General features: G+C 50.5%; 1 protein-coding gene across 1 annotated transcript; it reads left to right on the top strand.

Annotated features, from left to right (window-relative positions):
- Positions 1–3,448: 3,448 nt before the first annotated feature.
- On the top strand, positions 3,449–24,483 carry LOC128067004 (liprin-alpha-1-like). Its single transcript, XM_052660132.1, has 16 exons — positions 3,449–3,617; positions 3,692–3,816; positions 4,661–4,762; positions 5,235–5,405; positions 5,965–5,980; positions 6,305–6,353; positions 7,055–7,157; positions 7,379–7,582; positions 9,486–9,632; positions 11,026–11,142; positions 12,347–12,460; positions 16,209–16,432; positions 18,212–18,443; positions 20,500–20,529; positions 23,156–23,298; positions 24,147–24,483. The coding sequence occupies exons 1-16, from the start codon at positions 3,449–3,451 to the stop codon at positions 24,481–24,483; spliced, it is 2,283 nt and encodes a 760-aa protein (XP_052516092.1).
- The last annotated feature ends 218 nt before the right edge of the window (positions 24,484–24,701 follow it).

Raw genomic sequence — 24,701 nt, 5'->3', positions numbered from 1 at the left:
ATCCAAGCATCTCATCCTCTGTCTTCCCCTTCTCCTCCTGCCTTCAGTCTTCCCCAGCATCAGGTTCTTTTCCAAAGAGGCAGTTCTTCGCATCAGGCGGCCAAAGTATTGGAGCTTCAGCATCAGTCTTTCCAATGAATATTCAGGACTGATTTGCTTTAGGATTGACTGGTTGGATCTCCTTGCAGTCCACGGGGCTCTTAAGAGTCTTTTCCAACACCACAGTTCAGAAGCATCGATTCCTTGGCGTTCAGCCTTCTTCGTGCGCCAGCTCTCACATCCATACATGACTACTGGAAAAACCATAGCTTTGACTGAATGAACCTTTGTCAGCAAAGGAATGTCTCTGCTTTTTAATGTGCTGTCTAGGTTTGTCATAGCTTTCCTTCCAAGGAGCAAGCGTCTTTTCATTTCACCGTCTGCAGTAATTTTGGAGCCCAAGAAAATAAAGACTGTCACTGTTTCCGTTGTTTCCCCATTTATTTGCCATGAAGTGATGGGGCCGGCTGCCATGATCTTCATTGTTTGAATGTTGAGTTTTATGCCAGCCTTTTCACTCTCCTCTTTCACTTTCATTAAGAGGCTCTTTAGTTTCAGGCCCTGGAGGCATTTCTTATTCCCCTGACTGTCTTTTCTCCACCATGAGGGGCCCCATTTATAGTTTTTCACAATGTAGTTGAACAACGGGTTCCTTCGCTATATTCTATACTTTTTTCCCTCATATATATATTTTTTAACCGATCTATTCCTCAGTTCACTGATCCTCTCTTCAGCTACATCCACCTTGATGTGAAGCCCAGAGCCTGAGTTCTTCAATTCAGTCACTGTTATTTGAAAGTTCTAGAATCGGTTTTGAGTCTCAGAAAGTTTTCCTTTTGTCAAGTATATTTTTGAACTGGTGAAGTTTGCATCTGATTCCTCTAGCATACCTCTGATATGCTGATACACATCAGATACCTCTGGACCTGTTTCCGTTCTTTTTCTCTTGGTCTTATTTGTTGTTACACCCTTATTTGCATTTTTGGTTGCATGGTGGACATTATCTATGGAAACCCCTAGAGTTTCTGGTGATGCTGTCTTCTCCAGAGGTTCCTCTGATGTAGACCTCTAGTGAAGACAGAGCTGTCTGTTCACTCAGGGTCTGAGTGACTTGAGGCTGGGGTGTCTTTGTAAGCTGAGTCTCAGCAGCCTTCACCCACCTTCTCCCCCTGACCCCAGGGAGGAGCCCTCCAGCATCTCCATCTGGAAGCCTGGGGTGCCTCCCATGGCCCCCTCCCTTCTCGGCCGGTCCTGAAGCCCACCGTCTGTCTCCCGAGCACCACAAGGTGATTGATACTCAGCGCTCAGCCGGTTTGGGCAGAGTGCTTGGTATGTTTTCTGTGCCTCCCGTTTCTTGGGGAGCTTAGTCTCTGCCATCCGGACTAACTTGTCAGGCCTGTGGTTGGATTTTTGTCTTCCCAGCCCAAGGAAGTGTCCAGAGCTGTTAGCCAGTCCCCTCTGCTTGACTTTTTCCCTGCCTTTTCTTCCCAGAGTCAGCTTTGTTCTGATGCCCCGAGGGAAGGAGCGGCCCTCTCAGTCTCCAGCTCCCTCACTGGGCTTTTGTTTGAAATCTTGGATTGTGGCTGCCTAAGGACCTCTTTTGAAATGTATTTAGCTTCTCTAGCTCTTGGTAGGCTGACCCACAAGCTGCTTGCATCTATAACTGGTAGTGGGGAAGCCCCAGGTGTCTTCTCTCATCTGAAGCCACATGTAAAATTCACAGTAATTATATTGATCATCTTTGGTACTGGGGTAAACAAGAACCAGGGGCCCTTGCTCATTACCCACGGTTGTGTTTCTGATCAGAATCCCCTGCTTGCCTGGGCTGTTTCAGTGCCCCTTGAACTTGGGAAGAAGGTGGGGCAAGCGGCCCATGCGGCCTGGGGACAGAGGAGCCAGTCTGCCCTCTTCCCTTGCCCCTGCCGGCCCAGGGCAGGCCTTGTGATGACAGGCGGCTGGTAGTGGAGGAGAAGGCTGAGGAGGAAGGGGCTGCGTGAACTGTATTCTGTGATGTGGTCAGGTGCGGGTTTTCTTTTTCTGTGTGAAAAAATGACTGCTTTGACTCTTCTCTCCAGTTTCACTTGAAGGTTGAAAATGAAGATTTTATCCTTAAAGTTGAGCACAGTGATTTTACAGTCTTTTTGAAAGCAACAGTTGAGGTTTTCGAAAGACATCTCAGAGAACTCTCGCAGATAAAGCGAAAAAAAGAGAATGTGTTCAGGGTGAACTGCGGGCGGGACCCCAAACCGTACTCTGTATCTTGCAGAGTCTGTAACTGCTGAGATGGGTGGATATGGGGCCTCAAGCCCCCGGGGGACGGAGGTCCTCAAGTGACAGCAGAGGCCCCGGCTGAGCCAGGAGCCGTATGGCCTGTGCCCTGGCGAGTGGAGAGCCGCGAGGCTGGGAGTGGGGCCAGGAGAGGGGGTGGGAGACTCGGGCGTGGAGGGAGGGGCAGCACCTGGCGGGGTCTGGGAGGCGCTGGCTGTCGCGGCTCAAGGCAGGGACACCCCTGAACCTCCACCGTGCAGCCCCCACGGGGCAGAGTTGTCTGGCAGCCCAGGGTCAAAGTGAAGAGGGCGAGTTCGCAGCAGATTGACCGAAGCCCTGTACCCACTGTGAGTTCATTTTAAGTGCCTGGAGCGAGGTTGGTCAAGCCCTTGCTGAGCTCGAGTGAGGGAGTCAGTCAGGGAGGACGGAGCTCAGGCTGAGTGAGGGGCAGCTAGTGCGGTGAGTCCTTGTCACCCGGGTGGGTTCTGGGGACACCCTTGAGTTCAGTGGTGCCCTTTCAGTAGCCTCCCTGGAGGCTTGTTTGGGGGCTAGAGGAAGCAGAAGCCCACTTAGAAGACGTGCTCATTCCTAGTGGTGGTGGTTTCTGAAGCAGTTGCTACTATTTGGTTCGACTGTGAACCAGTATTCTTGCAGGGTCATGTTTGGTGGTGGGCCTGAGCTGTGGGCACAGCCTTCCTTCTCCTGCACCCCACACTCATCTGTCATCTTTTGGGCAGCCCCTCCCCCCTCTCTGCACCCTTGATGGTGGGCCTGAGCCCAGCCCCCCTGTTACCATGGAGCCCCTTATGACCCAGTGGGTTCCAGGTGCCAGGCTCCTGGGAGACGTGCTGGAGGCAGAGCCTTCGTGCCATTTCTTCTAGAGACAGCAGCGCTGATGGTCGTAGTGTGAGAGCGGTGGTCCTAGTGTGAGAGCAGTGTGTCTGAGAGTGGTGTGTGAGAGTGTCGTGTGTGAGAGTAGTGTGTGAGAGTGGTGTGTGAGAGCGGTGTGTGTGAGAGCGGTGGTCGTAGTGTGAATAGTGGTGGTCGTAGTGTGAGATCGGTGGTGATAGCTTGGGTGCTGAGGTATCTAGCCGTGAAACAGCAGTTGCCCCTGAGTGGGGGGCTGCCCCCATCCGCGAGGATGGGTCGCAGGAGGGCCCGCCTGTGGGCGCTTTTCCAGTGCTGCATCCCCAAGGCAAAGGCCAAGACAAGGAAGAACTTGGCCTCGGCCCAAGTCCTGGAAGCAGAGCGGCCTGAGGTGAGAGCAGCCGGGGGCTGGGCCCGTCGGATTGGCCTTCACGCGGCGAAGCGTTGGAGCTGTGTTTCATTTTGTTAGCATGGCTGTGGGCCCTGCCGGCCAGGGCGTTTTGGCCTTCTGGGCAAGATCGACCCCAGCAGGTTGACCTTGTAAGTGGTTGTGCAGGGGCTGCGTGGAGGACGGGCGGGGGCCCCACAAGAAGGGAAACACTGTCTGGAGGAGTCACTGGGGCACGTGGATTGAGCTATAGAGTCAGTCCTTGAAGCAGAAAGGCTAAGCCCCTTAACGTCTCCCATCTTACAAAGCACAGAACAGTGTGTCCAGTATCTTAATGACGGGTACCTGCTGCTTATGTGTATAACATACACCCTCATAGCTTCACATGTCTACTACATGCCTCTTAACAAGTGTTGGGCAGTGTTCTAGGCGCTGAATACTCAGTATGTAGTAGGGGAATATGTAGCCCAGGATTTTTTTATTTGTGTAAAGAAAACTAGAAGAATGAAAGACTCCGTGTGGTTCAGTTTGAGCAAGTTCACCATGTGGACGGCACCGCGTGCATGAAAATTGTGATAAAATACATAAAACATGACTTTAACATTTTCTCCAGTTTATTGAATGACTGGGTGACTTCAATGGAGTCAGGCTAACAGATGACCTTGGGGTGCCATCAGCCTTTTTCCCAGAGGAACACTCCAAAGCCTGATGGCCTTGTAGATCTTACCTTTCTTCCTCACTCTTCCCAGCGGTTCTAGGTCACTTGTCTGTGTGTCATTTAAGAATCTCTTTATCCACTTTGTTGTTAGGTTTATGTTTAGGGAAGTTTCTCAGACGTCCCTGGGTCTTGAGAAGACAGGCTTGGATTCCGGGTTCTCCCCTGCCGCATGCCTGCCAGGTCGAGGTGGAGGCTGAAGGCCGGTCTGAGTTGTGGTGGTCTGTGTGGTCTTGGGGTCAGTGGCCCCCCTCTTCTCTGGAGGGGCAGGGAGACCCTTTGTGTGGAGCCTGGAGAGACTTGACAGGGTCAGTCTTGAGAGTCTCGCTCTCTTTTTAATTTGTGTTTGTATTTAGTTACTTACTCATTTCACTGTTTTCTAGGAGTTGGCAACATCTACAGAAGAAGTCAATATATGCCGGGAACAGCTTCTTGCAAGAGAAGAAGAAATAGCTCTGCTGAAAGCAGAGAGGAATAACATCATGGTCAGTAGGGGAATTCTCACATGTTGACATTTGCCCCTCGGGGGCCACCGCTGGGCTCCGTGTTGCTGTCTTTAAACTCTGTCTGGTTTTCAAGTCATTTTTCACATCTTCCCACTGAGCAGACCAGGGTGGATCAGTTTGGGGTTCTCATACTTTGCTTCAAATTTATGATGAGAGCTACTATAATTTTCGTACATTTGAGGGGGGAGTTCTCTTAACCTACAATTTTGTCCATGCTACAGTTTGTGTGGGGTCTTAGTTCCCTGACCAGGGAGTAAAACCCATGACCCCTGCAGAAGTGTGGAGTCTTAACTACTGGGCCACTGGAGAAGTCCACTCTAACTTTAGACTGAAGTGGCGGGATTCCGACTTGCCTTAGCATGTTTCCGGCTGTAGCATGAGGCTGAGAGGGGTTATCGGGCCCTGAATTCAAGCATGAGGTTGACGGTGCTCCTTTGGCCCTGCCCTGCAGCTGCTGCTGGAGCACCTGGAGTTCCTGGTTTCCCGGTATACACCGTCCCTCCAGACGACGGCGGGCAAGTGGCAGGCGCAGTCCCCAGCCGGCATGACCAGCGAGCTGGAGGTGATCAAGTCACTGAAATCACTCTTTGAGCACCACAAGGCCCTGGACAAGAAGGTACCAGCCACCCGGCCATCCTGGATTTGTACACTTGCAGCCTTGTTAGGTGGATGATGCATGTATTTATGTAACTAGTTGACTTTTGAGCTTCTTGAATTCTTGTAAATACTTTTTTTCTGTAAGAAGTCAGAGTTTTATATGGTTAAAAAGTGTTGCCTACATGCATGCTCAGTCATGTCCGAGTCTTTGCGACCCTGTGGACTGTAGCCCACCATGCTCCTCTTTTCCTGGGACTTCCCAGGCAAGAATACTGGAGTGGGTGGCCATCTTCTACTCCAGGGGATCTTCCCGACCAAAGGATTGAACCTGCCCTCTTGTACTGCCAGGTGGATTCTTTATCATAGGTCCACCTGGGAAGCTACCAGTTAAAAAGTATTAGTTGGTATAAATGTCTCAAGACTTATTATATTCTGTATATCAATTTGCAATTAAAAACTAAATAATATAATTATTTTAGGGTAATATTTCTTTCCCTCTCAAACTTAGAATTTAAAGCTGTTAATAAGCAGATTTTTTGATGTTAAGATCAATGAGATACATTAAATGTATTCTGTTACAGTAGCCGCGTATTAGGGTGAGTATACAATGGCAACCCACTCCAGTACTCCTGCCTGGAAAATCCCATGGGTGGAGGAGCCTGGTAGGCTTCCGTCCGTGGGGTCGCGAAGAGTCAGACACTGCTGAGCGACTTCACTTTCACTTTTCCTTTTCATGCACTGGAGAAGGAAATGGCAACCCACTCCAGTGTTCTTGCTGGAGAATCCCAGGGACAGGGAAGCCTGGTGGGCTGCCGTCTATGGGGTCGCACAGAGTCGGACACGATTGGAGTGACTTAGCAGCAGCAGCAGCAGCATACACTAAGAAGTGCACTCACGTATATACACACATCAACACACGAGGAGCACTTGAAAGGTGTAGTTTGTTAGAAGAATTAGGTGCCACACATAACAAGGTAAGTTGGATCATTCATCGTGCAATTTCAGTTAGTTCAGTTCACTTCAGTCACTCAGTCGTGTCCGACTCTTTGCGACCCCATGAATCGCAGCACGCCAGGCCTCCCTGTGCATCACCATCTCCCGGCGTTCACTCAAACTCACGTCCATCGAGTCGGTGATGCCATCCAGCCATCTCATCCTCGGTCGTCCCCTTCTCCTCCTGCCCCCAATCCCTCCCAGCATCAGTCTTTTCCAATGAGTCAACTCTTCGCATGAGGTGGCCAGAGTACTGGAGTTTCAGCTTTCGCATCATTCCTTCCAAAGAAATCCCAGGCCTCATCTCCTTCAGAATGGACTGGTTGGATCTCCTTGCAGTCCAAGGGTTTGTCATTTGTATCCTTTCATTTTAAGAAAGTATGAAGGCTGTAGTGGTGGACATCAGATGTTCTTTATCTTTCTGATTGAGGACCAGCCCACCTGGGTTATTTTAATGACCAGTAAACTAGACTTGTGGCTCAGAGCTGCAGGATCTCTTAAGCACTCCTTTGTCCAGGAGGAGACAAATTCTGACTCGAATCACCTGGTTCTATTCGAGATGGATAGCATCACCATGTATTTTCTTTTTATGCTGTATTTTCAGTTTTGAGTTGAGTTTTTCCAAATGGAGTTTTGCTGTCTTTACTTATTTCTTTATTCTGATTCAATGTTTTGGTTTTCGCTGATGATTCTTAAAGAGAAGAATAACCCGAAAAAGATACTAATGGACAGAGTGCTTGATGTAAATCACAAGCAAGAAAACATGCCAAGCGCCAATGGAAAGGCATGTCCTCGGTCTCACTCTCTGTCTGGTTCTCGTCTTACTATCCAGTCTGTGCGGGGCTGTTGAGACCTTTCACCAATGCATCATGTAGGTCTGAGTGGCCGTAAGGGACGTGTGAGCTCCAGAGCGCAGAAGGCAGTTTTGACTTCACCGATTTCCCGGAAGTGCTGTGTTCCCTCCCTCCCAAAACCAGGCTGTCTAAGGTTTCCTTTCCCCCTTAGAGAACCCGCGACGAAGACCTGGCTCAGGTGATCGAGCTCCAGGAAATCATCGAGAAGAAGTCACGGGAGCAGAGAGAGATGAAGGACCGCCTGGCAGCCCTCTCTGCCCACGTAACAGAGCTGGAGAAGGACCTGGACACGGCCAGGAAGGACCTCCTCAAGTCTAAGGAAGTACACGTGAAATTACAGCAGGACGTCCGTGAAGTGAGTGACAGTGGACGTGTCTGTTGTCCTGAGGCGGAATGTGGGTCCCTTGTTCTCCCCGTGATCTCAGCCTTGGCATGGCTGCGTGAGCAAGAGCAGAGCACTGGCGAGACCGCCACTGGCTGCCTTCCCGCCTCTGCATCGAGGTCTCTGGGCTAGAAGAGGCCTGGTCCAGGCGGCCCGTTGGCAGTGGACCAACATGGCTGTGCTGCACCCTGGGTGTGGACTCCTCATTTCCACAAGTTCTAGGGGGCCTAGTGTGTTCCTTTTTAAAAAATTCATTCATCCACTCATTCATTTATTGGAGTATAGTTGCTTTACACTGCTGTGTCAATTTCTGCTGTACAGCAATGTGAACCAATCATATGTATATATACACACACACACACACACAAATCTCCCTGGTTTTTAGGTTTCCTACCCATTAACTTCACCACAGAGCACTGATAGAGTGCCCTGTGCTGTTCAGTAGGTCCTCACTCGTTGCTGACTTGATGCATAGTATCAGTAGTGTGTATATGTCAACCCCAGTCTCCCCGTTCATCCCCCTACCTGCCTGCTGAATATATTCCCGATGATGCTGAGATTTCCTTCTGATTCACTCAGGTGAGTCTGAACGTCTGTGGAGCCCGCTCTCCCGGAGAGATGGGAACATGCTGTGTGGGCTCTGCTGAGGCAGCTTGCCTGGCCATCTTCTCTAGTTTTCTGAGGTTCCGCTCCTTGAAAGGATGTGTGACAGTGATAACCAGCGGTCAGACAAGTCGAGTGGCGTTTGCTCACCCTCAGATCCTCAGGCCCGTGCTGTGTAACCATGCAGAATCAGGATGTTTCTGGCGGTCGTGTCTGCTGGTGTCGTGATTTATGAGAAGCTCCCTAACGGTCACTGTGAAAACAGAAGAGAGCTGGGGGCTCAGGCCTCCTCCCGTGAGCCTCGCCTCTCCTCTCTGTGCAGACAGACAGTGCCCACCCTGCCCCACCCCTCCCCCATGAGACCGTCTCAGAGTGCACCCCTCCAACATGTGGTACAGCAGGTGTACTGGTTTAGTAGCTCAGTGTGAGTAATTCCGTGTGAGAACTCAAAACAGAAATATTTGCACGTTTGTATAACGTGTTCACACTACTCTTTGGCAACAGGAGGAGATTAGGTGGCAGAGATTAATACACAGAGAATTCTGGAAAAAGCGTTTTTAAGACCTTGCACTTTTAATGTTAGGACAACCTCGGTTACTTAGTGAGCACGGAGGGACCTGAAATGGATTTTGAGCCGGCGGACAGGAGTCGCATTGGCAGCAAGCTCTGCTCCTGGTTTGAGCGTTTCCTACATGTGGTGTAACTGCTTGAGAAGAACTAGGCTTGAGAAGGCTGCTCCCAGTTGTGTAACACTGTGACTTCTGTTTCTACTCATTAATATTCTTATTGAATTTTGAGGAAATTGCATGAGATTTTACCAACTTTCACCTGAGGAAATGAGCCTCAGAGCTCCCTGTAGGATCTGTTGACAGTCCCTCCCTGTTCTGGGTCAAGCCCGCCTGTATAGTGTGGAGACAGAGATCCTCATTTCATGCCAGATACCTTCCCTCCTGGAATTCTTGCAATGACAGAGTAGTTTAGTGTACTTTTTGTTTGCTGGTTGGGTTTATGATGTAGACAAGAAGCTTGGTAAATCGAGTGGCCAGACAGACATTAAGACAGATGGGTGCCATCGTGGCAAATGTGACATTTGAGGTAGGCGCGTTTTTGCTCACATCTCAGAAAACTGCCATGTCTAGGACTTTAATTTTGAGGACGCTAATTTTATGTTTGATTTGAAACTTAGGATTTAGTCCAGCTTTTTTACTCTTAATTGTATCTGAGTATTCTATGATAATGACTTACCTTTTCTCCTCTGCAATGCCTGGTGTAGGCTATGGCCCAAAAGGAGGACATGGAGAAGAGAATCACTACACTTGAGAAACGCTACCTCGCTGCACAGCGCAAAGCCATCTCTGTGCACAACCTCGATGATAAACTTGAAAATGAAATCGCAAATAAGGATTCTATGCATCGACAGGTAATGGCTTTTCCTGAACTGTGTCTGACTTCTGTAGTAGTGAATACTGAGGAAGGAAGGTAAAGACCTTTTCATGTGACTCCCATGTTGGAAATGAAGTCCCAGTGTAAAGTTCTTATGACCCTAAAATACTGCGTTCAAAAGTGTGGATGTACATCATGATAAATCAGCTGTACTGAAAGGAAATACATTTTTTAAAAATTGAGGGTGACTGCAACTTAGAGGTTTGAATTATTTGGGATTTGGGTTGACCATTTTGTGGAATTCCTCTCCTGACTCTTGTTTTACTTGACTTGAATCTGTTGGCTTGTTAGCATTTTTCCTGAAAGAGCAGAGAGCAGCAGGGAACTTCACAGCAGCTGGCTGCCTGTTGGGAAGTGGGGTCACTGTGACAAAAGGCAGGGTTAGAGCTCCAGTCTGATTAAGGTTTGTACTTCCTGTGGTTTGGTGAGCTTTACTTGCTCCTGTTCCTGTATGGTCTCACATAATCAGGACTTAATCAGGAAAACCAAATCTGGCTTCTCCAAAACAAAGTGAGTCAGTCTGGTGTGTGACAAAGTGTATCATTGGCCCCACTACAAAAATAAAATACTAGAAAGCCATTGAAATGTATGATGTGGAATGCTAATTAAGAGCATTCTGATATACAAAATAATGGCTGTAAAAGGCAGATCAGAAACTACTACGTACCATATGCTGTTGTTTTCTGAGGGTTTTAAAGCACATCTTATTGTTTATGTATCTACATAGAGTAATACACACATAGAAAAAATAAGAAAGCTGCTTAGAAATAAATGCTCACCTCTCAGGAACCCGAGCGTATAGATCATTTCATTTTTTTTCTTTTTCCAAAAAGAATCTGTCTAAATGTTCTACACTGAAAGTTTTCAGAGGAAGAAGATCTGTTAAAAGAATAATCATGCATTTACAAATATTAGTTGACTGGCATTTCCCCAGGCACACTCTGATCAGGTCTGTATTTCAGAGGAGATGAAAGCCATATTTTGGCTTACAAGCCCATGGCCGTCTGGGTTGGTAGGGTTCCCTTCAAATGATGATTCTGGTGATGTTTTAAGAAGGGTCAGTACTGACCCTTAACTTGTCAATAGGAATGCATAAGCTTCTACAGAAACCTGATCTTCTTTAATATATAAGAACTTTTTTTTTTTTAAAGACTTCTTTGGAGACGTTTAGGAAGAGCAAATACTCTGGCAGGAGGTGTTCTGCCCACTGAGACCAAGCCCAGGAACACTGAGAGAAAAATTACCGTGACGCGGCTTCCGAAACAGAACTAATCCTGTAGACACACGCATTTAGGTTTTGTCTCAGCTTACTAACAATGGCAGAGGCTGCACCACTTGGCCCATTTTGATGTTCTGCTCTCCCTTTGTAGAAGGAGGATAAAGACCGACAGCTGCAGCTGTGCCTGGAGCTGGCAGAGCAGAAGCTGCAGCAGATGCTGACAGAAGTGGTGGCTGAGCTGGCTCAGCGGGGAGCTGCACTCTCCAAGGTGCTGCTCTTGGTCCCCGGGGGACGGGCACGGGGAGGGCCTGTTCCCTTGTTGTCCCACCGTGCCCCTCCCCGAGCTGCTCAGTCCACAAAGGAGCGCAGACACGGGGGTCATGCTGCCCGTCTGAGATGGGAGCGCTTCCTGAGTGTCGGACAGTCCCCGCTCCCGTGTCATCCCTAGGTTAATTTCCCTCCAGTTTTGTCCTGTGCTCTGTGTGTCCGCAGGATGCTTCAGCTCCGAGTCACTGCTGCTCAGAGTTCAGTCAGCAACTCAAAGCCTAGCAGGATAAAGAACGAGAAAAATCCCATTCTCGTTAAGAGATGGCCAAAATAGCTCTGTCATGAACACAGTTTTAAGTCTTTATTCATACATTGTTGAATAAGTCACAGCGGGGCACGGTGCAGACCCAGGGCCCCACTCCCAGCTTGCAGTCCCCGGGAGCCCACGGGTGAGAGGCCGCGTCCAGGAGCCGTGGCGCTGCTGGGGATATGGTGCCCAGAGCCAGCCAGCCACCCCGTCCTTCTGGTGGGAAAGGTGTTGCCTTGCACTGCTGGTGGGCACTGGCTGGGCATGGAGAGGCCGGCCGGGCCTGTGCTGGCCTGGCTGTTGGAGCATTGCCTGGAGCTCAGGGAGCGCCTGAGGGGCCGGCTGGTTTCCGGAGGCGGGTGGTGTCCTGTGCTCGCAAACCCTCCCCGAGCAGGGTCACGAACAGCCGCCAGGGGGCGGCCTTCTGCCTGTGATCTTCCCCTCAAGGGCTGGTTTCTTTCCCCTGGCATCTTTGCTGTCTGTCCCCGGTCGGCCTTGTAGTCTGAACTTTTGTCTTCCGGAAGCTCTGCCACTAAGGAGGCGAAACTGTTCGAACTTACCTCCCAGCTTAGGAAGGAAGAACGTGTGCCCTCGTGTGTCCCGTGCTTGCCACTGCCTGCTGCCCGCGCTGGCTCGCCCCAGGCAGTCTGAGGAAGGGGCCTGGGGCCAGGGGGAGCACCTCTCGTCTCACGAGCCGGTCACCAGCACCCTCCGTCACCCACGTGTCACACACGAAGCCGCGCTGGCTGCGTGAGCAGGCGTGCGGGTGTGCCCCCCGCGAACCCGGGGCCAGTGGTCCGCACAGAGCATGGCCCGCTTGCCGTCCCTGCGGTCACAGCCCGCGTGCCGTCAGGACAGGGTCGTTGCGAGCGGAGCTGACGCTGTTCTTGGCCGACAGGCGGGAGAGAGACACAGCAGCATGGAGGAGAGGGGCGTGTGGGCCGGAGGCGCGGCTGGGCGGGGCCGGCGCTGCCTTTCTCCGCCGCTCCTGTCTCTGTCTCTGCCGTCCAGTGTGCGTGTGTGGCCCTGTCTGCTGATCCAGGCACCCAACCTCGGGAGCAGGGCCAGATGTGGTCGCCCCTAGGTGGTGGGCAGGGGCCAGGGGATCCCCACGCTCAAGGAGGACGCTTGTTGCTCTGACCATCCAGGCCGGGGAGCTGCTCAGCATACAGTTGGACCTTACGAGTGGCCCTCAAACCTGAGGGAGCCAGCCCGAGGCCCGTGAAACGGAAGGCATGGTGCCCAGGTGTGGAGGTGCTTGCCTCGGACGTGGCGCTGGAGTCCCACATGCCAAACTGCTGGTCCAGACGTGGGGTGTGTGTGTAGGATGGCTGCTCCTAGGCAGGAGGAGAACCGAAGTTGCGCTGCGACAGAAGGCGCACCAGGAAAGGGCGATGGTGGAGGCTCGCATCAGAGAGCCCTGAGAGAGGTTTCCCGGAAGGGTTGGCCACACAGCGGTACCGACCATCCAGGAAATGGAGTGGGGATCCCAGGTCCAGCCTCAGGGGTCAGTACTGTCCCCACCATAGCTGTGTTCTTGGGCCTGGACTGCAGAGCCTCACATGTGGGCTCCCAGGGGGCTGTGGTTCTGACTCCCATCATGAGACCTCGGTGAGGCTCCCTCTCTGCTTAAGCAGAGGGCTCAATGTCTCCCGATCAGGGGTGCACTTCCTTACTTTCAGAACTGCTGCTCAGAGGCTGTTGAGATTGGGATGCTGTTTATGACTAAGCCAATTCAAAGTAAACTTTTGATTTGCTTTAAAAATATTTGAATGCTGATGCCTTATGCCTTCATGCTAGTCAATAAGCGTGACAGCATCCACAGGCAGTGTGTAAAGGAACAGACATAGATGTGTGCCCGCAACCCTTCCAGAAAGCATCAGTGAGGCGGAATCACCAGTGGCCCCGATGTTACCAGCCACTGTGCTAGAACATTCTTCTAGGTCCACGCTCACCCCTTCATTTCTTTCTTAGCAGTTTATTTCTGGGGCTTTGCTGGCAGTCCAGTGGCTGGGAGCCTGCCTTGCAAGGTCAGGGACGCAGGTCCGATCCCTGGTTGGTGAGCTAAGATTCCACGTGCCACGTGGCAATCACATCAAAGGAATCGCACGTGATGCAGCTAAGGCCCGATGCACTCAAATCAGTAAGTTTAGTTCAGGATCTTTTATATAATGTGATAGAAAAGATTGAAGTAAGTAAAAGCAAGCATTCTCATATTCCAACTCCAGCCATCTCTCTTTTTATTTGCTTTGGAAAATGTCTGAGAACCTCTATCAGAGCAGCTCAGTGGGCAACAGTCTGGTGGAGGTTCGGTGAAACCTGTCCCAGCTGCACCAGTGCCCTAAAGAGGAGGACAAGAACCTTCGCCGAGGTGGGCGCTTGGGCGACGCTTGTCTGAGAGAGACCCATGGTCACTACAAGTTCTGCGGCACATTTTTTCCCCCACAAAACCCAAGATGATACCCACACCTCACTAGAGAGCTCTCTTCACCCTGACCTGTGGGCTGGCCCTGAGGTGGGGATAGTTTTGTCTCAGGTTTGAATTTTACATGTGAAACCTGCGCCAGTTTCCTGAGTGACCACTGAACTGCAAAAGCTGAAAGCAAGTATAAAGCAGTTTCACTTACCCCAGGGACCTGGCCTCCTTGGATCTAGAAGATCAGTCGGGGAAGGAGGAGTTTTTCTGTGTACAAGTTAGTGTTAACAGTTGTCATCTGGCTTCGTGCCGACACTTCGCTCTGGGCGCGAGGTCCGCCCCTCATCCCGAGGTGCTTTATGCTTTCAGACAGGAGAGTAGCCATCCCGCAGTCCACGCAACGTCTGTTAAGAATTGACTCTAAAGCACTGTATGTATCTTTTTCAGAATTCTCTCCTATGGGAAGTTGAAAATGCAAAAAAGCGTTGAGAAGAAATGCAAAACGACAAGGTCCTTAAATCTCTAAATCCTTTAGAAATGTGTTAAGAGCTGAACTGAGCCGGGTTCACTGTTACAGTTACTGCAGATGCTTCGCGGAAGTGGAGTTACATTTTCCTTATGGCTAGTCCACTGCTGTAACGTGTATAGCATTTCTGGTTTTGAACATTGAATGTGATTTGCATTATAGGTGGATTTAGAGCGTGTGGCCGTTGTGTGTGGTTCCGAATTCTAAGTAGTCCTTTCTGGGTTCACCCGAAAGCTGAGACAAAGCATGAGCCTGTCACGTGGACAGTGCTGTCCGTCAGAGAGATCATACGAGCCACATACACAGTCTAAAATTCCCTAAAAATGAGCGGGCTGCTTCACGTGCTTTTTTCACTGCGAGTCTTGAAATCTGTGTGATTTCCACATCGAGCTTTGCACCGGCCTGCGTCACATCCTCAGTGTGCTGCACAAGGCGAGTGACTGCCGTGGCCGACAGCACAGAGCTGCCAGGTTGAGTCGAGTGACTCGGAAACTTGGCCCGTTTGACTTGTTTTACCCCGTGAGGAAGTGAAGTGGGGTGTAGAGGAATGAATGTGAGCAATGCCCAGGAATGAATGTGAGGTCCATGGAGACAGTCTAAAGCAATGAGAGGAGCGAGGGCAATAGAGTGAGTCCTGTCCCCCACCACCCGAACCCCGACCCCAAGTCCAGCTTCTCTCTATAGACTTCGTTGTCGTCAATGGCTGGCCATGTTTCCTCCAGAAGCTTTTCTACGCCTGAGATGTGACTTCTTATTCATTATGGTTTATAAGGGTTAGTATTGTTCTGAGTGTTTCTATTTGCTGTGGAACACTTAGAGTACAATTTCTCAGAATGAAAATGTTCAAAAATGTGCGATTTTAAGGCAAGAGAATGGAGAGGATGTGCTCATCGGGCTGATGGGGGTGAACCCATAGGCAGCTAGTTCGCCAGAGCAGAGCAGGAATGATGGCAGGTGGTCCTGGAGCCAGGAAAATGGGTGGCCCAGCCCTGGCGGGGGGGGGGGGGGGGATCGTGACGAAGACAGAAAGCGAAGGTACTGGCCACGGGGGACAGGGAGCCGGCAAGCCAGCAGCTCGAGGCTGCCCCTCTGTTGCTTTGAGGTCATGTCTGGGAAAACAAGGCAGGACCTGGGTGAGAGTGGGGCAGGGGGGAGATTTGCGGAGAGCAGGGTGTGAGGTGTGAGAGCGGGAGGGCGGCACGGGGCCCAGCAGGCACTCTTGCATGCGTCTCAGATGACAGAGGCGCCCTTGCGGTGTGCGGGGCCATCCCCAGAACAGCCCGAGGGCCTGTGCCCTGAGAGGAGAGCCACGGGAGGCTGGCCCTCCCGTCCCCTGGCTGCCCCTGCTCACTCCTGTCTGTGCGTGTTCAGACCAGCCTGGAAAACGGAGGGCTGGGAACCCGCGAGGACGGTACTCTTCGGCGGACTAGTACCAGTGATGACCGGTGGGGTGGACCCAGCGGCTGCGGAGCTGAAGGGTTTTTTTTTTTTCTAATTTTCCTTCAGCCTGGCTGATGGAAGCAAGGATATATTTTTGTAATTTTCGGTTTTTGTCTCTGACTCCATCAGCCCACCCTTGTGAATAACCTCACAGGATTGCCTTCCGTCCACGCTGAGACCTGAATGTCACCAGGCCATCTAGGAACTGGATTCTCCTCCTGCCGTTTCTTCAGTACTGCTCGCTTAAGAGATGGCAGTGTCTCATAAGCAGGGCCCATTTGTCCAAAGTCAGGGCTTCCATGTAAAATTGTGTTCAGTTCCTGATAGACTTGAGGTGCCAAGAATGTTGCTGACGAGAAATGGTCCTCTCGTGCCCAGGTGCAGCTCCTGAAAGATCAAGACCAGGAGCGCGGGCAGCCAGCCAGCGTGCTGGCCAACGTGGGCCAGGTGTTCAAGAGTGACGAGGGCGTGTCAGACGGCGAGGGCGATGGGGTCACCCTCTTCAGCTCGCCTGCTCTGCTGTCGCCCAGCGGCCAGGCCGATGCCGAGACTCTGGCCATGAGGATTCAGGAGCAGCTGGACAAGATCAACGAAGAAATCTGGTGGGTGCGCCTGAGCCCAGCTCTCCGTAGACTCAGCTTCTCTGAGGAGCTGTTTTCTGCTTAGAGAAGTCTGAGTGTTCCGTAGTAAGAAAACTGACGTTCAGTTCTGAGATTGCCCTTGATTATAGAGCTCAGTCAGCCAGGGCATTCTGTCCACAGTGTGGTGTCAGCACTCTGTGGGGGGGCGTTGTGGGGTGTCCCCCGCTCAGCTCTGGGCCCCAAGGTGGGTGAGGTGCCAAGGCGGTGTCCCCTGTGGCCCGTGTACCCTCCAGCACTGAGGGTTCGCCCTCGTGTGTCCCTCGGAGCCTTCTACGTTCTGGTGAAAAGCCACCTGGAACAGAAAAGCTGGGGTTCTGGGCTTGGCAAATTCCCACTCAGATCTGCATTTTCCTTTTGAACTTAATACATTGTGAAGATTGGCTTGTTGTAAGACAGTGATCCAAGGACATGTGTTTGAGTTTTTCTCATCTCATCAGTATATTTAAAATGTTTTCTTTAGACCCAGTCTTGGCAGTTAGAACAGTTTACAAAACAGGATAGAACCCAAAGGCCCGCCTCGTGGTGAGCAGGGGGCCCTGGGTCTGGGTGCAGCCGGGTGGCTGGGGCCCCGAGGCCTGCCTGGTGCCACACACGCACAGCTGTGCCTCCTGTCCCGAGTCCACGTTCAGAGTGGCCGCAGGCCGGTGACCCTGCACAGGACGGGGCAGAGCTGCTGCTCAGATTGTTCTCATCCCGTCACCCCTGGCGAGGTGCCCGTTCCTGCCGGTCGAGTGCAGGGGGCTCGGGGAAAAGGCACGGGTGAATGGCACAACCAGCAAACGCAGATGGTGCCGCCTGTACTTTTGACGCTGAGACAGACTGCTTTGTGGGCCGTGTTTGAGCACAGACAAGCTCAGAAAGATTGTCTTTCCTCATCCCCATAGGAAATTGGGAACACTTCTGTATTAATATTTTTATTTTTAGAGCAAGTTGTCAGGTAAAAATGATTTTTCCTTATGCAATAAGTTGACTTGATGTAAATGGTAAATTCTGTCCATCAACTTGTCAACAGTGAAAAACTTTCAAGATGTATAAGTAGAAGTGAAACTGGAGAGTTTACTACCTGTAAGAATCTTGTAATTTAATTGGAAAATCATTTTATTTGCATAATCATGCATTTAATCTGTATATAAAATCATCCATGACATATTAGGGGAGAAGAGCAGTAACTGTGAATTCTAGGTTAAGGCAGCACATTGACCTGAATCCAGAAACTCACACAAAGCTGGTGGAGAACTTCATCAAGTGATGCGTTTGCACATACACAAGCTTAAAACAAAATGAAAAGTGCAACTCAGCACTTCAGCTGGTCTGGAGACGTGTTTAGAAACTCCAGCTTGCTCGTGAATCGCTGTTTTGGTTATACGGAGTTCCGGATTCCCAGTGGAAAAGATCTGAGGCACTGACGTGCATCTCTGCCCTGAGAGCAGGGAAGGTGAAGGTGGTCAGCTTCAGGTATCTCCTCACAGGGAGAGTCAGCACCCAGGCCCCATCAGAATGTTAGAGTAAATAAGTCAAATCAAACGTGAATGATGAGGGGCCACTTTGTAAGACTCAATGATAAGTTATTGTAAGTTTGAGACTATTCCAAAGAGGGAAAGCTGAACCTTTTTGCTGAGATGTTAATTGAGCAAGTCTTCCTGGAATTTGCTGATCGTGACACAGAATGCAAGCCCAAATTCGCTGTCCAGACATGTTCCTCTGCTGACAAAGGCAGGTGATGATTTTATTCTGTTTTAGGTTGAAACAAAAAGACAAGGAGAACACGGATCAGCGGGCGGAGGGGATTGAGAGCAGGGTGGGCAGTGAGAGCTTCAGCAACCTTCGGCGCTTTCAATCCTCGGACTCCCTCAACCTGGATCCCGCCTCCTCGCATGCCGGCTCCTTCCCGCCCAGCAGAGGGCGCTCCATGCCCGAAAGGAGGCAGCCCAGCCCTGAGCGAGAAGAAGACAAGCTGGGCTTCATGACTCTGGTATGTGTCTGCCTCCTCCCTGCCGCGTCCCTCCCCGAGCACACTGGTTTTCTTTTGTTTGTTTGTTTTTTCTCTTTTTACCCAGAAGAAAATCAGGTACGTTTGCTACGCTCAGAGGTCTAAGATTTTTAAAACGGCCTAGTCTTGAATCGGGCTTCCCTAGTGCCTCAGACGGTAAAGCGTCTGTGTGCAATGCAGGAGAGCCGGGTTCGATCCCTGGGTTGGGAAGATCCTCTGGAGAAGGAAATGGCAGCCCACTCCAGTATTCTTGCCTGGAAAATCCCATGGACCGCGAAGCCTGGTCGGCCACTGTCCATGGGGCCACAAAGAGTCGGACGCGACTGAGCGAAATCATTCCATAATCACACAGCGACAAATGAGTCTTGATATTTGGACCCCTGGCTTAGGAATCTCAACTGGTCTGCTGGCTGATGCGCCTGGCCACACGCTCAGGCCAGCTCTGCGTGTGAAACCAGGTTCAAAGCCCGGTGCCCCAGGGCCCCAGTGAAGAAGTCTGGCTTCCTCACTCTTCCCAGTCTGAAAACGGGATGACGACCTAGGGCTTTTGGTGACAGAGTGTGCGGCTCTAAAGCACATGTTCCAGCTTTCTTCCATGTTTAGCTTAGGTTTTGCGAGTGCATTGCTGTTTACCCCATGAACTCATGTTTACAACACTCTGCTTTGTAACTGCACTTGTATTTTCACTTTTTTTTGGTTACCACCCGTTTCGTGTTAGCTGCATTGTTAGTCGGCATATAATTAAATTAACTGTGAATCATTTAGCGGCATGTGAAGTGGTAACTAGTCCATTTTGTGGTCTTTGGAGACACTGTTTTTATAATTTGCTTCGTTGGCTTAATTAGTTGATATTTAAAATTCTTTGACGATTTCTCTGTAGTTTCACGATTGATTTCTTTCCGAGTGTTTGTAAAAGAACAGTTCTGTATATTTTGTCCTGCTGTTGGAGTTCTCTGACGGTGTGTCTGCTTTCATCATTGGTTTTGATTTCCTGGCTCATCCTGTTGTCTGCTCAGCGGTTGTCAATCCAGACCCCAGCTTCCCACCACTGCCCCGCCTCGCCCCCGAGGCTGCCGTTGACCCATCCATCTCCCCTTCCCCGTCCTCCCACCTGCTCTGGTCATAGCAGTGCTGTGGTCCACAGCAGGCGTCCCCTTAGTCGGGTTTGTGCTTTGTCTTCATGTCTCATCAAATGGTGTTTTTCCCCATAGCAGTAAGTTTGAATTAGCGTATCACTATGCAGTTACAAGCATAATGTAGATGGATCCTAAACCGCATATCATGTGTCATTCATAAATGAGATTATCCTTACCTAAAGAAATGATCTTCTTAAGTGTAGAGTTAATGGACTTTTGACACAATATCCTTTCTGTGTTGGTGCTTGTTTTTAAGACTATAAATCTCATCAGCTTTTGCACAGTGAATGTCTCTATTAGACTCTTTAAAAAAGCATCTTGTATGGTTAACAAAATATAAAGACTGCACCTGCTATTATGCTAGCTTTCTTTCTTACATATTTTCACCGGGAACCTGCTTTAATACATTTATTTTGAGAACTTTTAAATCAAATTCTAGGTAAGCATTTTATGTTCATGTCCAATAGATGGTTCGATTTGTTCAGTGTTCAAATAGGTATTATGGTAACTTCCTCATCAGTTAAATTACTATTTTAAAGTATAACATGTTTTTTATGAAGAGAAACTAACTTATAGAGAAGTTTGGCTGAGCATAGACAACTGTTAGGGGCCTTTATTGTACAGAATGCTGTGCTTTAATAGATCATGATGTTGTAATAGAACTGTATCTTCCTGAGTAATAATTTATAGTGTTTCTCTAGTAAATCTTGAATAGCTTATTTAATTTCTGTGGTCAAAAGAAATGTTCTGTTTCCAGTTACATGTTCTCTAAATGTTCATCTCACTTATATGTTTGCCATCATTTTTGCTATACTGTGTTTGTCTGTACTGATTCTTGAATTTTTAGCTTCAAAGTCGCAAGATATCTGGTTTCTCTTCATTTCTTTGCATGCATCTATCAGCCTAGTGATTTAAGGAAGCATTGTCGAAAGGTAAACTATTTAGTAATTTAGCATGCCTCTGTTTCTCTGTGAAGTATTAGAGAGTCCTTATCATTTTACATGAATGAACACTGTGTGGTTATGTACTGGTGAATAATTGACATTTTCATGGAAGTAATGAAACTCACCCACCACTGGGTGCTGATGGTTCTGTTGGAAATAGGTCATTTGTTGGGACAATTGTAACAGTGTGCCTATCTCCCACTTGTTTGCCTTCTAATCATCTCATGCTTATTTATAATAGAGATAGTATTATTTATTATTTTAAAATTTTTCTTTACTTATTTTTTGGCCATGCTGCACAGCTTATGGGATCTTAATTCCCCAACCAGGGATCAGACCAGTGTCCGGGCAGTGAAAGTGCCAAGTCCTAACATCTGGACCACCGTGGAATTTCCGCTTAGAGTTTTTTTTTAAACAAATGACTGAATCAGAGCCATAGAAGTTAGATTTGGGGGAAGCCAATTTAATGACAGTGGGTAGCAGTGTGCAGGAGACTCTGTGCGCCAGGCACCGTGTCGAGTGCTTTCCGAGTCTGTCATCTAATCCCGCAGATGCCAGGTGAGGTCCAGGCTGCTGTTATCCCCATTCAGCAGACAGGGACACTGAGGCTTAGAGAGGCCGAGCACCGTGCCCAGGCCCCCACACCCAGCAGTGTGGTTCGGACTGGTCTGATCAGAGCCTGGACACTTCCTGTGGTGCCGTCCAGCCCGCTTTGCTCCAGAGGCTCTCGTGTCCATCACGGCATCCCTGATGGAGGGAGCATCAGGAGGAAGCTCGCTGCCTCTCCCGTTTGGTCACTTGGTTGAGCCCCTGTTGTTGGAGTCCAGTGCCCCGAGGGCTGGCCTTCCTTGTCCCTCTCCCACTCCCAGCCCGCCGATGGAGCACTCCTGGGGCCTTCCTGCAGGACTCGGGCAGCCGTGCTCCAGTTCAGGCAGCTCAGTGCCCGGGAGCCCTTCTGCTGGGCACAGCAGAGCAGCGCCATCACCCTGGGGTTGGTGCCCTGGGTGTGCTGCTCGTCCGCTCTGTGGCCTGCTTTGCCCTCGTGGTAAGTGAGGACACGGCACTGCCCATCCTAGTCATGTGGGCACCAGTGGGGCGGCTCCCATCCTGGGGGAGGGCGGCCAGGCTGCGGACCCAGAGCCTTCCTTAGGAGGAGGCCCGGGGGAAGGGGCTGGCCGTGGTCCCTGACTCTAAGGCAGGTGTTTGTCTCCACTGAGTCCATAGTCAACCCAGGTGTGTCACTTCCCTGCTCTGTTCTTTGTTGTTTTCTGATTTTTATAAGTGCTTATTTTAACTTGAATTTGAGATTGATCCCTGTTCAGTTCCATGTGGATAATTTCTAGCCTTTGTAGCCTTCTGTTGCCTGAGGTTTCTTGGTAGAGGTCAGGGGAGGGTGCCCAGTTTATCCAGCTGCTGTTAAATGAGTTCAGCTGTATTTTGCACTAAGTCACTTTGTTGTCACCAAGCTCCTGTGGGGCTGCACGGGACCAGTATTCTTTACAGAATCCCATTAAAAAAGGACTGGTTAGTTGGTTAAAACAACACACTCATTGTTTATAAAAATACTTGCCATGCATGTTTCCTCAAACCTCCCCTGCTTAACCACACACCCAAATGTATAAGTGAGACCTGTCTGGACCCCGAGTGGTTCATCTGTTCCCCACACTGTTGCCACCAGTGTCTTTCCTATCTTCAGACCCAGGACTAGCGGAAGAGCTGGGAGTCCAGGCGAGATCATCTTTTTCCTTTTTTAAATTAGTTTATTTTTTAATGGAAGGATAATTGCTTTACAGAATTTTGTTCTTTTCTGTCAAACCTCAACATGAACCATCCATAGGTACACATGCATCCCTTCCCTTTCGAACCTCCCTCCCATCTCCCTCCCCATCCCACCCCTCTAGGTTGATACAAGATTATTTCTTAGTGAAGACCTAGGAGAGCTTCATGTAAACCCCAGGGAGCAAATGACACTCAAACTGGGTGTAAGCACTTCAGTGTGTAGCCCCCGGTCTGTATGTTACTGAGAAATACAAGCCAGACACATGGTGGTCGCATGGAGGGCTTAGGTACCTTTTCTGTGTTTCACTTGTTGTCCTGGGCTCAGTAACCTGCATCATCACTACAGATGATCTTGGGTGGTGGTACAAGCTGTTTCCTTTCCTCCTTCAAATCGAAAGGTCTGGACGGCTTTGCTGAGAGGTTTCTTACTCTTGCTAGTGGTGCTTCTGAGCAGCATCTGGCGATGAGCACAGTCCTTTCATCAGGGCAGTTCATGCCATGCAGGGTTCTCGGTGCTGGCGTGGCTCTGCTGTCCTGCCTGGCAGGGCCATCTGTTCACTGGATTTCAGGGAGTGCAGAGCCCGGCTGCAGGGAGGCTCCTGTCCATGGTCTCGGCAGTCAGTGGGGTGCTCTCGCTGCTCCACGGCCCCGCTTCTCTTGAACAAACAGTCCTTTAAGATGGCATTAAGCTAGAACAAGGCATTTTTTGTACTTGGCGGATAGCATTGCTAATATATTTTCAAGTAAGTTTCTGGTTATAATGTAAAGCCTGTGTGATTGCCTTTTTCGACACAGTCTATTGTTAGCCAATTTTACACTTACCTCACTCCCTCAGCTGCCAGCCATACAGGAAGAGGTAGAAGATGACACCATCAAATGTGAAACCTCGACCTCCGCCTCGCTGCGGTCCTTTCGGCTGGACCGGATCACGGGCTCACTGCGCACAGCCAGCGATGAGGATATCAGGGACGCCCGCAAGTAAGGGGCCTGCTCGCCTCATCGTCAGTTTCAGGAGCCCTGTGGCTCTTGTCTTGAAAGAGTTGCAAGGATGGTTGTAAAGGAATCCCACTGGATTCGGTGCCTGTGTTTAGTGGTGAACTTCAGGTGCTGGGGTAGAAGAGCTCAGTGACCTCAGTGATTTTAGAGAACATCTGTCTCTACGTGTTGACTCCTGTGGGAGGTCTCTTCCTGCTCTAGCTAGAGGTCTGCCAGGCCTGGGGCGCGTTCCTGATGGTCACGGCTCCGTGCCTCTCGGCTTTGCTCTTGAGGGTCCCTCCCTTTTCCTCAGGGGTCTCCTCTCAGGAGACTGTCTGTCCCCTCCTGTGACTGACACTGTCCTCATTCAGACCCCCACCTGCTGAGCTCCCGTCGTGAGCCAGGCAGCACTCGATGGAGGGCACATGCGGTCACCTGCCCAGCAGCCCTGCACAGTGACCGTCGCTCTCCTGCCACGGCTGAGGACGGTCACCCTGCAGGAGGCGGGGGGAACTGCCCAGAACTGGGGAGCTCGCCTTCTCTGGGAGCGTCGTCACCTGCCGAGCAGAGACCCTGAGGGAGGGTCGGGGTGCCTTCTGCACCTGCTCGTCTGGAGTGAAGACCTCCCTCCTTGGGGGAGGGCTCCAGTCAGAGAATCTCAGCTTCCTGGGGCCATTGGTTGTGGCTTCCTGCATCGCTCGTGTGGAGTGTGGTTGGTGAAGGAGACTCCACTATCTGCTGCGAGGTTGAGGCGTGGGTGTTGCTAGGTGTCCGGTTCTATCAGTAGGTCTTATGGAGGGGTGTGTGTTTGTACAAGGGTGCCAGTTAAAGGTCATTTTCTCTCCCCGAAGCGCGACAGGCTCTCAGGACGGTCTCGGGAGCAACCCCAGCAACAGCAACAGCAGCCAGGACTCGCTGCAGAAAGCCCCAAAGAAGAAGGGCATCAAGTCCTCCATCGGTCGTTGGTTTGGCAAGAAGGGAAAGGGCCGGCCTGGACACACCAGCAAGGAGGCGTTAGGACCAGGTGGGTGCTTCACCGTTCAGAGGGAGGAGGGTCTGCGTGTATGTCCCTTCTGTGTCTCCCCCACTGTCCCCACGAGGCTGCTGTCACTCACGCTGGGTGTCCTCCTGGGAGGAGCGGAGGAGGCGTCTGTCTTCTCTAGGGTCCGAGATGATCAGATCAGTTGATGAGTAGATGGGTGGACGGGTGGATGAACAGATGGCTGGCTGGATGGGTGGATGAATGGAGCATGGAATGAGTAAAGCAGATGCTTACTCCAATGAGAAACGTATTCTACGAAATGGGTTGAGTAGGAGCCGGGCAATGACTGTTTCCTCCAGAACAGTGACAAGTGTTTGGAAACGGCCTAAGTGCTCATCAGAGAGGAGTGAGGTACAATCTGTGG

The sequence above is a fragment of the Budorcas taxicolor genome, chromosome 21, assembly GCF_023091745.1.
Source record: "Budorcas taxicolor isolate Tak-1 chromosome 21, Takin1.1, whole genome shotgun sequence".
Lineage (NCBI taxonomy): Eukaryota > Metazoa > Chordata > Mammalia > Artiodactyla > Bovidae > Budorcas > Budorcas taxicolor.
Note: the sequence above shows the minus strand (reverse complement) of the source record. Positions and strands in the feature narration are given on the sequence as shown.

Coding starts and splice junctions, on each gene's coding strand:
- LOC128067004 (XM_052660132.1), top strand. CDS start 3,449: ATGGGTCGCAGGAGGGCCCGCCTGTGGGCGCTTTTCCAGTGCTGCATC. Junction 7,583..9,485: donor TACAGCAGGACGTCCGTGAA/GTGAGTGACAGT, acceptor TGCCTGGTGTAG/GCTATGGCCCAAAAGGAGGA. Junction 20,530..23,155: donor TAAGGAAGCATTGTCGAAAG/GTAAACTATTTA, acceptor TCACTCCCTCAG/CTGCCAGCCATACAGGAAGA.